Source organism: Balaenoptera physalus, assembly GCF_965194825.1.
Source record: "Balaenoptera physalus genome assembly, chromosome: 7".
Taxonomy (NCBI): Eukaryota; Metazoa; Chordata; class Mammalia; order Artiodactyla; family Balaenopteridae; genus Balaenoptera; species Balaenoptera physalus.
The window spans coordinates 10685860-10700613 of NC_138886.1; the positions used below are offsets into that span (position 1 = coordinate 10685860).

Consider the following 14754-nt stretch of genomic DNA (forward strand, 5'->3'; position numbering starts at 1 on the left):
TTGATTAGAGCATGAAGTATTTGTGTTCTTCCTGTTGAAAGGAAAAAAATTTGTCCCAAACCAATTTCTTAGCTGAATTGTGATTTAGCAACTCTATTCATGTGCAAAATTAGTATAATTAGTACTTAGTTTGTGATCATTATCTTTCTCTAAAAATCTTGTAGTTAAGCATTTGTCTTTTTTCTTAAATTGAAATTTATTGTGTTCTTACCGTGTACTAATTATGTGTAGCAGTCTTATAAGGAGAGTTACATTATTACTGTCATTTTGCAGGTGAAAAAACTGAGAGCAGTTATGTGCCTTGGCCTGGTAAATGGGAGAGATGGGATTCAAATATAGGCTCTTTGACTCTAGGCCTCACACTCTTGGAATCTCAGCACCATATTCTGATAGAGGAGGATCCTAAGGGTCATTTGTACCTTAAGGAGTCTAGTATTTAGAAGACATTGCTTTAATGGCAGATGCAAAAATTAAAACCACACTTCAGAGTTAATGCCGCCTCCATTTTTAGGCATGGGGACAGGTGTGCCCCTTGAAAATTGCTTGTTTAAATTCTTAACTTTTTTTTTTAACTGGCCATTTAAAATTTTATTTTATTTTATTTTATTTTTATTTACTTATTTATTTTTGGTTGCATTGGGTCTTCATTGCTGCGTGTGGACTTTCTCTAGTTGCGTCGAGCGGGGTCTACTCTTTGTTGCGGTGCACGTACTTCTCATTGCGGTGGCTTCTGTTGTTGCGGAGCGCGGGCTCTAGGCGCGCAGACTCAGTAGTTGTAGCTCACGGGCTCTAGAGTGCAGGCTCAGTAGTTGTGGCGCACGGGCTTAGTTGCTCCACGGCACGCGGGATCTTCCCGGACCAGGGCTCGAACCTGGGTCCCCTGCATTGGCAGGTGGATTCTTAACCCCTGCGCCACCAGGGAAGTCCCTGACCATTTTTTTTTTAAAGATACCTTTTTGTGTTTCCAGGGAAAAGAATGAAGTCGAAACCAATTAGTGGTGTTGGAGAAGGATGCTGTTGTGGGATTTAGGACATGTCCTTGCAAACAGGGAGGCAGTGCTGGCCCTGGGCATGTGACACAGAAGTAGGTCTCTGTGTGGAATGGGAGGGAATTGTAATACTTAATGGCTTTTAGGAAATAAAGCAAAATAACATTAGGCTACTTAATACTATGTGGAACAAGTTAAAAAACGAATATCGTGAACTGAAAACACGAAGACTGTAATATGGTAGTGACTGTAAGCAACCAGTATGTCTACACAACTTCAATTTCCAGGTCAGCTTGTATTTCAGTCTGCCTTGTTGACCTTATGAGTACACTCTTCTCATCTTGACATCATTAGTTAATATTCTAAAAATATCGTCACTTTGACTTATTCAGGAATGTGAAGCATATGCAGAAACAGGATTGCTAAAGTCAGATGAGAAGTGCTGTATACCAAGTAATGGTTCCCCACTCTGGAAGCCTGACATTTTTGGTATTTCACTTAGTTTTGAGATACATATTGGGAAGTAAGAATGCTACATTATGTTTGTGCTAATGCTAATGCATGATAATGTTAGAAGATGAACTTTACCCCTAAGCTGACAGACCTTATAACAGGTATCAAAAATTAAAAGGATGCATGTATTATACAAGTAGAGTATGATTTTAGTTGGGCAGGGTAGACTAGTATCTGTAGCTCTTAAACATGCCCCAGTCATTTATTTCATTGGTCTGGTGATCTGAGATCTGAATGGTTGACCCAGAGGTCAGTTTTCACATGAATGCTGTAGCTTCATCAAGAAGCCAACATCTCAATAATAGCACTGAGTGATGACTTAATAAAAGGTCCTATCCTCTGTGTGTGCACAGAGTGGAACAGTTTCTCTAGAGCTGCTGCAAAGTGGTTTATGTTTTTTAATCAAGAAGTCTGGGCTTCCCTGATGGCGCAGTGGTTGGGAGTCCACCTGCCAATGCAGGGGACACGGGTTCGGGCCCTGGTCCGGGAGGATCCCACATGCCGCAGAGTGGCTGGGCCCGTGCGCCGCAGCTGCTGAGCCTGCGCTCTGGAGCCTGCGAGCCATGGCTGCTGAGCCCGCGTGCCGCAACTGCTGAGGCCCGCGCGCCCGGGGCCCATGCTGCGCGACGGGAGAGGCCACCGCAATGAGAAGTCCGCGTGCCACGGTGAAGAGTGGCCCCTGCTCGCTGCGGCTGGAGGGGGCTTGTGCGCAGCAACGAAGACCCAGAGCAGCCAAAAATAAATAAATAAAATAAATTAAGGAAAAAAAAAAAAGAAGTCTGTTTCACAAGTATACTTATATTTGTGGCTTGGAGGGTGAAGATCAGAATGACTTCCCCAACTATGATAATAATGGCTAACTCCATTTTCTCATCTTACAAGATGGCAGTGGAAAAGCTGAGAAACCAGATACTAAAGAGAAAAAATGTGAAGCGAAGAAGGCTGATGTATAGAGAACAAATGTATGGATACCAAGTGGGAAAGGGGTGGGGTGGGAGGAATTGGGAGACTGGGATTGACACATATACACTATTTTCTTTTTTTTTTTTTTTCTTTTTTTTTTTTTCATATACACTATTGATACTATGTATAAATTAGACAACTGATGGGAACATACTGTATAGCTCAGGGAACTCTACCTAATGCACTGTGGTAACCTAAATGGGAGGGAAGTCCAAAAGGGAGGGGATATCTATGTGTGTATGGCTGTTTCATTTTGTTGTACAGTGTTGTACACAACATTGTAAAGCAACCATACTCCGATAAAAATTAAAAGGAAAAAAAAAAAAAGGCTTATGCTGGTGGCAAGGTTAAAAAGGTTAAGAAGGGGAAGCCCCACTGCAGCTGAAACCCTGTCTTGGTCAGAGGAATTGGCCAGTATTCCTGATTGGTTATGTATTCCAGAAAGGCCTTGTACAAGATGAAGTATTCAGTAGCTAAATCCAAGGTTGAAAAGAAAAAGAAGGTGATGGTCCTTGCTACTGTCACAAAACCAGTTGGTGGTGACAAGAATGGTGGTACCCGAGTGGTTAACTTCGCAAAGTGCCTAGGTATTATCCTACTGAAAATGTGCCTGGAAAGCTGTTAAGTCATGGCAAAAAACCCTTCAGTAAGCATGTGAGAAAACTGCGTGCTGACATCACTCCTGGGACCATTCTGATCTGCTTCACTGGGCGCCACGGAGGCAAGAGGGTCATCTTTCTGAAGCAGCTGAGCAGTGGCTTGCTACTTGTGGCTGGGCCTCTGTCCCTCAATCGAGTTCTCCGCAGAACACCAGAAATTTGTCATTGCCACCTCCATCAAAATTGATGTCAGTCGTGTGAAAAATCCTAGAACATCTTACTGATGTTTACTTCAAGAAGAAGAAGCTGTGTAAGCCCAGGCACCAGGAAGGTGGGATCTTCGACCCACAGAGAGAAATATGAGATTACAGAGCAGCGCAAGGTTGATCAGAAAGCTGTGGACTCACAAATTCTATGAAGAAACAAAGCTGTTCCTCAGCTCCAGGGCTACCTCCACTCTGTGTTTGCTCTTACAAATGGAATTTATCCTCACAAAATAGTGTTCTAAACTTCTTACAAAGAACCTAATTGAATAACTGGTCCATCTAAAAAAAAAAAAAATAATAATGGCTAACCTTTACTAAAGCAGGTACTCTCTTGAGTGCTTTAAATTTTTTTTATTTCATTTAATCCTCTCCGCAGCCCTGTGACATGTATGTACTATTATTGTTGCCATTTTTAGATTGGGAAAATGCCAAAGCCTTTAGGACCATGATTATCGTTTAAAGCAGAGAGATATTACAGATGTTACTCCCTTTACACAATTTCTTCCTTCTGTAAAATGGGGGCTAGACTGGGATGGAAGAGATTAGGGATGATTTATAAGGTTTCTTCTAGTTAAAAAAAAAAAAAAAATCTAAGAATCTTGGCAACCTCTTAAGGGTTCCTCAAGTGTTAACATTATGTCCTCTGTATCCCCTAGTATACACAACTGCCAACTTTTGAAAAATTCATAGACTTTAGAGCTGAAAAAATACTAAGAAAATTGGCCAGACTTTCTCCTTTTACTGAAGAGAAAATGGAGCACAGAGGGAGTAGATCCCTCAGCATTACACAAATGGCTTATTAGTACCAGAGTAAGGCTAGTGTTCAGGTGTCTTGCCTCCCTAGTGTATCACTTTATTGATGTCTCAACATTAGGAAATTGCTTTAACATCAGAGTTGGTATAGACGTTTTAATCTCTGTATAAAGAGTTAAGAGTTTGGAAATAGGAATTGATGTTTTACCCTTTTCAAACTTCATGATGAGTCAAGGAAAAGAAGGTTCTAAAAAGTAGCTTTTCAAATGTTGGACTTGCTTATTTCTATGATTTTTTTTTTTTTTTGGCGGTGCCATGTGGCCCATGGGATCTCAGTTCCCCGACCAGGGATCAGACCCGGGCCCTTGGCAGTGAAAGCTCGGAGTCTTAACCACTGGACTAACAGGGAATTCCCTATTTCTATGATTTAAGGCCTTCCATGCCATGCTAAACATGTTGAAAATGGGGAGCCAGCCAACAGGCACATGAGAAGATGCTCAACATCGCTGATCATCAGGGAAATGCAAATCAAAACTACAATGAAGCATCATCTCACACCTGTCAGGATGGCTGTCATCAAAAAGAACACAAATAACAAATGTTGGTAAAGATGTGGAGAAAAGGGAATCCTTGTACACTATTGGTGGGAGTGTAAACTGGTGTAGCCACTGTGGAAAACAGTATGGAGGTTTCTCAAAAAACTAAAAATAGAACTACCATATATGACCCAGCAGTTTGACTCCTGGCTATATATCCAAAAAAACCAGAAACACTAATTCGAAAATATACATACACCCCAATGTTCATGGCAGCATTATTTACAATTGCCAAGATATGGAAGCGACCTAAGTGTCTGTCAACAGATGAATGGATAAAGATGATGTGGTAATATACATACAATGGAATACTACTCAGCCGTTAGAAAGAATGAAATTTTGCTGTTTGCAGCAACATGGATGGACTTGGAGGTTATTATGCTAATTGAAATAAGTCAGACAGAGGAAGACAAATACAAAGTGTTGTATGATATCACTTATATGTGGAATGTAAAAAAATAGAACAGACTAGTGAATATAACAAAGAAGCAGACTCACAGATATAGAGAACAAACTAATGGTTACCAGTGGGGAGAGGGATTGTAAGAATCTAGGGGTAGCCAGCTTTATTCATCTTTGTATCCCTTTTAACTTAGCATAGTGCCCTATATTGAAAATGCTAGGTAAATATTTATTGAGTTTAATTTTAGAACGTAGGAAAGTGTAGCATATAAGAAGCAGCAGGAGTTTTTCACCCTTAATCCTGTTTGTGGAGTGTCTTTTGCATTTATGTGGTGCTATAAACATATGTTGGTTTTTGCTCTTCTATCTTGACTCCAGTTCGAATAGTTTAAAAAAATTTCTTTTGGGGTTATTTCATAGATATGATTAACTAGCAACTAGCTTTGCTTCATATTTGAAAGATTCTGGGGTGGAAGTTTAAAGATGTTGTATCTTTTTGTTGCCACACAATGGATTTCTGAAGCTGAGACATGAGAGATGGTGCTGAGCTTTAGCATTAATGGTTAACTAGTATGTCAGAAAGATTAGTGCCCAGAATTATGTTTCTAATAAGAAGTAATTTAAAAGTCACTTAGAGAATGTCTGGGAGGTTTTTTTTTTTTCCTTCAGTTGAACTGGTCAATTTTAGAGTTAAGGCGAATCATTTTGTTCTTAGGCTTTTTCTTTTTTATTGAAGTAAAGTTGATTTACAATGTTGTGTTAATTACTGCTGTACAGCAAAGTGATTCAGTTATACATATATATACATTCTTTTTAAAAATATTTTTCATTGTTCTTAGGATTTTTAAAATGTGCATGTTTCTGTTTATAAAAACAATATATTTTCAATCAGAAAAATAGAATGGAGAAAAAAAAAATCATCCTGAACAGATGGTTCTGAAATGACCTCGAAAGCTCTGTGACCACGGTCAAACAAACTCCTTTGTCTGTAAGACTCTTCTTCAGTTAGTCTTTGAAATGACAATGAGCAAAAAAGTCTTCACTCTTCCTACTTCTGCTGGGAGTAACATTTTTCTAAAAGAACCTAGTTCTTGTTTAATTACAGTATTGCATTTATTCATTCATGTAAAGTTTTATACTTCGGTTTGATCTGGTTAGTGAAGTTACTCTGGCTGCTTCTGATTATCTTGGATTATTCAAGAGGAGGTTTATAATGGACTCATCTAAGGTGTGGTGTTTTTTTCTTGGACTCTGAAGCCCTGCTTTTGTGGGAATGTCAGGGTTTGTTTTTTGAAGTAACGTCAAGTTCCCAGCTAGCTGTTGAAAAGCATGTACCTTGCAAAGGTGGGGTTTTATTAGCCCAACTACTCTGAATAGAAGTTCTCTTGTTTTGACTTTTGTGGCTCTTTCCATGTAACAGAATACAATAATCTGTTTAAACCTATAAGATGGAGAAAGGAAGAATTCGTGTAAAGCATCAAGCCAATGCCAGGCCTATAATAAAGATTCAATAAATGGCAGCTGAGAGATTATTTTATACATTTTATTGTATGTGTATTTTGAAATTTCTTTAACCTCCAAGCTGAATGGAGAAATATCAACAATCTCTTTTGTTACTACAGAGATCCAGGAATTGTAAATGAAGAATGTCAGAGGCTCATCAGTACGTGCAGTTTTCTGAGAAATGCCTGTACTATATTTCCATAGAAACACTAATGACCTCTGACTCATCAAACCGAATTGCCTTCCTAAACTGTTTTCACCTTCTGATTCTCTAGCCACAGCCTTGAAGCTTTGTACTGCTTTTATTTTTTAAAATATCTTAAAATTGAAATGTCATAATCTTGAGCTGGCTTTTCTGCCTTCAGTATGGTTTCAAGGCTGCAGTTACAAAGCTAGAAGGCTGAAAAACTGAATGAAAGGTGATGTAGGTTGATCAGATGGAACTTATTAATGTTTCCATAGAAATGTAGACACTTATTGTAAGCACCATTTAAGCTGAGCAAATATGTGGGCACAATAGGTTATATAATTGAGAATTCTTGGCTTCTCCTCCCCCCACTCTTTTTTTCTGCCCCTAAGATTTCATGTTAAAAAAATGACATTAGGGAAAGGGCTTTGTTTTTGTTGCAGTTTTTAAAATGTGACCTTGACATTTGTAGGTGGAGAAAGGGAAATATGACTTGAAGTTCTGCCAGCCAGCTTTTGCTGTGCAGACTTGTGGTGCTGTCTCTGTATTCAAAAGCATTTTCTGTTATTCCTGAAGTATAGTTTATCAGGTTGCCTGTGAGAAACAAAAGCTAATGGCCCAAGTGGCATCCCACTCACTGGATAGAAAGGAAAGAGGCAGATGTGAATTTAATGCTCAGCCAATCTAAAGAAAAGTGTTTCTGTACTTGCTTGGGTCTGGGGCTAAATTGCAGGCTGCAAACTGGACTGTAAGGCAGGCCATGGTTTGGCTAGCTAATGTTTGTTACCAAAAAAAAAAGGAAAAAAGCTACGTTCCTTTTCAGCCGCTACCTAAGCCATTCTTTGTACCAAAAGCAGTATAGGAGATGGAGTTGGGAGGGGCCCTGAAAAATGGGAAGAGTTCCTAGAATTTCAGGATCTGTGGATGGTTTGCCATGTATATCTTGGCTACCCTCTCAGAGCGCTTTCCTCCCATCCTTTTAACCCTTATGCTTTTAGTTACCTGGTTGAAATTTTAGAACCACTGTATTGAAGTTAGTCAGAGTTGGGCTGGTATTGACACACTTCCTAGGTGTATCCATGTATTTCCTTTCCTCAGTGACTATTGCCTATAGAATAAAAGCCAAAAACTCCCCATGCATGGCAGTTAAAACCCTTTATGATATAGCCCTGGCTGGGGCTCCAGTCAAATCACATTACCAGGTAACATTGTTCACTTTCTCGGTTCATGCCTTTTACATGTGGCTTCCTCTGCATGTTTCTCAAATAGCCCTGTTTGTCTGGTGAATGCTTATCCCTTGCACATGCCCCTGGCCCCATGGTTGCTGCTCTGTTCTCACTAATATTGATAGCGGCTCTTAAGCGCTTTCCACTGCCCTAAGTGTATCATTTCATTAAATCCTCACAGCAATCTACAGATGAGGAAATTGGCTCAGATAGGTGAAGTCACTTCCTAAGTTAACACAGTAGTAAGTGATGGTGCCAGTACTCAAACCTATTATGATAGCAAAAGATATGCTCTTACTACTCTGCAGTGCCTCCCAGTTTCACCTTGTCCATCTGTCCCAATCTGTCCATCATTCACTCCCTACCATTAATTTTTTTAATGTTATTGTCTATTTCACTAGCTTTTTTTTTTTTTTTTTTTTTTTTTGGCCGCACCACACGGCATGTGGGATCTTAGTTCCCCAACCAGGTATTGAACCTGTGCCCCCTGCAGTGGAAGCGTGGAGTCCTAACCACTGGACCACCAGGGAAGTTCCTTCGCTATCTTTATTTCATTTGGCTTTAATCTTTTCTTATTGTAGTATAATATATATAACATAAAATTTACCATTTTAACCATTTTAAGTGTACAGTTCAGTGGCATTAAGTACATTCATATTGTTGTGCTCTATAGTTAATTTTTATTCTGTACCCCTCTGGACTATTCATTCTCTGACAGTAGGGTCATTCTTACTGATATTTGTATCTTCCAGGCCTAGGAGCTGCTACAGTGTGGGCAGGTACTTAATAACATTTGAGGGAGTAAGTGACTGTATTTGCTAGGCTGATGGAATTACTTTCTGATAACAACTGATAAACTTATGAATTGGTCAGTAAATAACACTAGCGTAAGCATTTCCATATTTCATTTACTTTAAAGCTGCAACAGAGTCCAAAAGGTGGCATAATACATTTAGAAGAGGGAAGACTTTTTTTCTAGTCTTATGTTTTCCATTATAATAGCCACTGGCCTTACGTGGCTACTTTAATTAAACAAAATTAAATTAAGTTAAAAATTCAGTTGCTCAGTCACACTAGTCACATTCCAAGTGCTTAATAGCCACATGTGGCTAGTGGCTATCATTTTGGATAATGAAGAGAGAGAACATTTCCATCATTGTAGGAATTTCAATTGGACATTGTTGGTCTAGACTTCAAAGGCAGAGAATACTGAAACTGTTTTTTTCTCTTAGAACTTGATATTTTGGCAAGAACTTAATTGTGGTAGCATGTGGTTTAGTACCATTGCTTTTTGGAGAAAGAAGTAGTTCCTCAACATTTACTGAGCAACCTTTCCTGGGATCCTGGGACGTGCCTCAGCCTTGAGGCGGGGGATAGTTAGGGCTGAGACCAGATCTGACTGAAAAAAGGACACCGAGTTTCATTGGGAACCTAATCATGATCAGGGGCACAAAGCAGATGGGAAACTGACACAGATGACCTGAGCTGTTGGTCCAGAAAGTACCAGTGAATGACTCTTGTGTATCAGTACAAATCCTGGGTAAAGATTTTTAGCATTTTTCTTAGGGAGTATGGAGAACAAAATTCTCTAAAACCTGAATTCACGGTCAGTAGCCCTGGTGGTGATTTGGTGTGGGAAGCAGAGGGAATTGGGATCACAGAGTAGGGAACCTAATAAGGCAGAATAGTTTTCAAAATCCTTCTAGATCCCTAACTTCCTTCTGGAAGCTCTGCTTCATTTCATATCTCACATTTTAAAGTACATGAAACTTGAATTGCAGTTGACTAGATAAAATAATGTTATATCTCATATTGAATTAAAACATTTAAACTAATGTTAATATGTGATTTCTGTTTTGGGGAAAGATGAGATGTTTGATTAAAATTATAGAATTTTGCCTTTTAAGGGCCTCACCTTAATTTTGCCTTGTGGGCTTCAAAGTAGATTGGCAGAATCCTGACCAGGATCCAAGTCTCTGTTGCACCATGCTGCCTTCCTACAGTCAAATTGAATGAAATTAAAACATTCCTAGAGTAATATTTAACTTGCTTTTGTAAAAAACACATTATAGATTACAATTAGCTAGTGTTTTAGGCTTGAATTTGTTAAGTGGCATTACCCATAAGCTTTTGTTCACATTTGGAAAAAAATTGTATACTCAAAGTTTATTTAAGATCCTATTGTGGTAAATGTATAAGTTTATAGCCAAAAATAGTAAATAAAGAAAAAAAATCAGTATTTTCAAAATCTATTACTGTAGCCAATCACAGATTAAGGAGTCACTGATCTTTTTGTTTTTGCCAAATTCTTTCCTATTGGAGAAAAGCTTGTCAACTGGATCTTCCTTTGTATTAAAGAAAATTCCTAGACTGAGAGCCATTTATTGATCTCTTGCCATAAAGTAGGTTATTTATATATATTCACCAAATCTCACAACAGTTGAACCAGATGGTTATTTTTATCCCCATTTCAGGAAGTAGCTATAGGGTAGTTAATTAAACAAAAATAGTGGCAGATACGGGATTTGAATCCAACTCTAACTCAGACCTATGTCCTTTTCACTGTGCATCTGTCTTCTAAGTTAAACCGTGGTAACAGAATATATATAAGCTTTGCACTAAATTTCAAATTGCTTGTGAGCATGCTAATTTAGTGGTATATCTATCATTTTAGGAACCAAGCTGTGTCTCTTGTCTCTCCCTTTTTAAAGCAATTTAAGTCACCAGCCAAAGACTCTGGATTTCTCAGAACATTTCCTAATCTGTTTAATATGTTGTATTTTGTGAGGCAGAAGGTTTTGGGGTTATATTTGTGTATTTATGTGCCTTAGGAGTCTGCTTTTTACCAAACAATTCTGATATCCTTTGCCTCTGTGTTGAATTGAATTGAACACACATTGGGGTTACTTCTAGCAGTAGTTTGGATTCTTCTAGCTAGGAATCATTTTGCTAGCTAGATCTGGTTGCTGAGAATCTGGGTGAGACTGAGAACGGTAGCCAGATCTAGCCATTCCATTGACTTGTCAGGAGGTAGGATTAACATTGTTCTCCATATCTCCTCAGGCCTCCTGCATTAGTGATGATCTGTAAAGCCAGAGACAACATTATTAGCCAGTGGTCTCAGGGCTGGATGGAGGGACTGTAGACATAGTTACTGAATTCCATAATCAGGGATCTTTGTGACCACTGGAGGAATTTGTTTTAAGGAAAATATGAAGAGTTCTTCTTTCCTTGGGGCGTAGCGTACTACATCTGGAATTATTGCATCAAGCAATTTATAGGCTCAAAATATAAAAAAAGGTTCAAGAATCACAGCAAGTAATTAAACTACATTAGTGATGTTAGGGGGTTCCATTCCAGGTCTTTGAGGATGGTGTCATGAATGAGTCAATAGTTAACCCTCCTATAATCTCCTCTTTGGTACCACAGATACAGCACTAGATTGGGTGGACCCTTGGGGTTAGTTAGTTAGTAGTAGCTCACATTTGTTGAGCTTTGACTTTGTCAAGTACTGTGTAAGGTCTTTACAAGCACTATCTCATTTAATCCTTTTAACAGACCTGTAAGGTAAGTGCTGTTGTTAATCCCAGTTTATAGCAGGGTTAGGGTCAATCCTACTTGGGTCATATCAACTGAAAGTGTAAAAGGGATAAGTCTCCAAAGTAAAATCAGAATGCCATTAACCAGAAGGGGGAGTGGTTGCTAGGCAGATAAAAGCAATAGATGCCCACTTTAACTATTTTTCATAGTATTTCTTTTTTTTTTAGTCACCCTCTCTTTATTTGTGTTTGATCTAGTTACTTTGAGTTCCGAATGTCGTTTTCAGAAAATGTGTTAGGCTTTGTCTTTTCTTGAGACTTCTAGTACAGCTCTTTCATTTAATGTCCAGAATCTGAGGTCCAGAATAGGGAGTGACTTGCCTAAAGTCATATGACTAAACTAAAAGTGGCTTGAACTATAACTTTCCCATTATACTATTCTGCCTTCCCATGTTTTTTGTCCTGTTTTTGAGTCAATTTATGTTAAGTGAATGCTTATTCTCAGTTTCATTTCTGGCAGGATGTTCAATATTGGAACCATGTGTAATGAGTGATTTCCTCATTGCCTGGCATCTCTCCACAGCTTTTCTGATCCCCATGTGTTTAGGTAGAGAGGGTTTAAAGTTGCTCTGAGGTGAGCCTTTTTAGGCATCTCATCCACTTTAGCAGCTTCCAAACTCTGGTTTTCCAGATCAGATTTCCTCATTCAGACATTCCACACACTTTTCAGGCTAGACTTAGATTTTCTGATCCTGTGACTTCCTTCCCCTAGACTGTGATCTAGAAGCAGGGTTGTGTTTTCTGTTTGGTTCATCCTGCATTTGAGCACCTTACGTAATGTATCGGCAACTGTTTTGGGCGTAGAAGCAGCTCTGCAGATGGATATGGCACTGTCCCTACCCTTGAAGAGCTCACTGTCTAGTGCAGGAGGCAGTTATTTATTTAAGTTGTGAATGCAGGAGAGGCCTCTTCTGTTTTCCCCGTTTCATAGTTGTCATATTTGAGCTGGGTCTTGAAGGATGATGAATAGTTCTTTACCAAGAAGGACTGTGGCTTGTTTGGTGAATGCCCAGGATTGCAAGGACTTTAAAAGTGGTGTTTAAACAGTCTACTTGCTGTTTGAATTCTTCTTCTCCACATGACGCTCAGTTGCTCTTTTGGCTTCTGGTTGCCTGGCTCTGATGACAGAAAATGTTCTTATATCCCTCTAGTCCTAGTTTTGCTCCATTGTTTTTGAATTTACCATTGAGATACTACAGTTGATATTTATTGAACATCTGCTTTGTACTAGGCTTGTGAGACATAATGGGGATACAGCTGTGAACAAGACAGGCCAGGTCCCTTCCCCTGGGATGGTGGAACACTGTTAGTGGAACAGTCTAATAGTGTCATCAGACATTGAGCCAGTAATTCCTTGTTTATGAGTGCACAAAGCATTATAGATAATTATAACAGGGGGCTTTGACCTTGTGTATGACACAAGGATAAGGGAGGCAAGAAAAAGCTTTTCTGAGGATGAGTAGAAGGCAAACTGGAGAGAATAAGCAGTCATTCCAGGAAAATAGAACTTTCATCACCTATGTATAGAACACCTACTGGGTGTTTGCCACTCACTGTGCTTGATTTTTCTCTTCAGTGTGATAGTTACACACCAATCAGAAAGATGTAGCTGAGATTTTTTGGGCCTGAAATGTGCTTTGAGAGGTATTTATTCCAACTTGAATAGCATATTTATTAATGGAAGAATTGCTCCTATTTGTGTGTATAGGTAAAATTCTTCAGCAACTGTGAAAATTTTAAGTAAAATTATCCTGTTTGATATTTTATAAGTTCATATTTTGTATATTTTGCTTTCTTTTGGAAAATAATTCATTGATAACATAGTAGAACATGACGAGTATTAAGTACGTTGTAATTTTATTACGAACTTTTTACAGCTAACTTTGGCATGCTTACTCATAATTACTTGTGCTGTTGTTTATTGAGCTCCTCTGTGTCAGGGACTGTGCTAAATAAGCATTTTATATCAGTGTCTCACTTAATCCTCATTACTACTCCATGATAAGTGCTGTTACTATCTCCATTTTTTTATATAAAGATGATGAAATGGAGGCTCAAAGAAGGATGTACAGTAGCTAAATGTTACAGAGCTAGGATTCATATCCAGATTTGACATCTGAGTCTGGATTTTTTTCCCCCTATATGATACTTGATTTTTCATATTTGGAGGCACCTTGGAGTAATTCATGAATTGTAATCTTTTTTTCCTGTTGTTTTCTCTTTAGGTTTTTGTCAGGACGAATTGGCAGAGCTTGACCCAAGCACTAGTAAGTTCTGAATGTTCCCCAGTGTTCATGTGTAAGAAAAGTGTATGTGTGTGTACTTTGAAATGTATAACTTAAGATGTCATTTATAGACCTATTGACAGATTTTATTTCACTTTAATTTATGATTATGGGGAGGGTATTCTCTCTTTTCTAGTTATGTTTTCTTTTTCTTCTCTTAATGTTATTTGGTGGCCAGAGTCTAGCCATTTAATAGAAAATTCTTCGCTGAAAATTTCTATTTAATACTAGTTTCTTGTTCTCCATCATCCCATGAAACCACCACCAACAAAAATTGTGCTTTCATTTATGCACACATACCACCATATACCCACAACCACTTTTTAAAATTTTGACATAATTTTGATATAATTTCTTTCAAAGAAGGATTATGTAAAGGTTTAGATATTTATAGTTGATAACCTTCATACCACAGTTTAATTTCTAAAGCATCTTCATCTGCATTCTTAAGTTTAAGGTATGAGAATGACCATTTCAAAGTCTAATTAAATGATGCTTTTCAGGACTATATAAGTCTTGATCATAGATAATCATCTGTGTTTATAGTGCTCTCATAATGTGGCATACACCATTCTGGGATATGGAGAATATTCAGTGTATACATACCTTATTTTGCTATAATACCAGAAGGTCGAATGATATTTTAGATTGAGACTCCATGAGATGATTTAGAGTTATTTTTTCTAGTTCTTGTACTTGTTAGGGTCATGGGGCTGGTTATTGGTCACCATTCTGCTTTTGAGGTAAGCGATAAAGTTCACCTTCTCACCATCCTGACTAATATCAGCTGTGGACCTTCTCATATTTTCCTCACACACCTTAATAGTATAAACATTCATGTTTGTTCAACTAACTTATTAATTGCAAGACAAA

The 14754-nt window shown here is 38.4% G+C and overlaps 1 protein-coding gene and 1 pseudogene across 5 annotated transcripts in view; both read left to right on the plus strand.

Annotated features, from left to right (window-relative positions):
• NR6A1 (nuclear receptor subfamily 6 group A member 1) overlaps nt 1–14754 on the plus strand; it is a 213379-nt gene that overhangs the window by 17348 nt on the left and 181277 nt on the right. For all 4 annotated transcript variants that reach the window (XM_082467790.1, XM_082467788.1, XM_082467789.1 and 1 more), the window contains exon 2: nt 13822–13863. In XM_082467790.1, coding sequence (XP_082323916.1) covers nt 13822–13863 — 42 coding nt within the window. The remainder of the gene's footprint in view (nt 1–13821; nt 13864–14754) is intronic.
• LOC309664300 (large ribosomal subunit protein eL6 pseudogene) lies at nt 1737–9992 on the plus strand (annotated as a pseudogene). The gene is made up of 2 exons: nt 1737–1751; nt 2794–9992. The product of its transcript is annotated as a large ribosomal subunit protein eL6 pseudogene (transcript).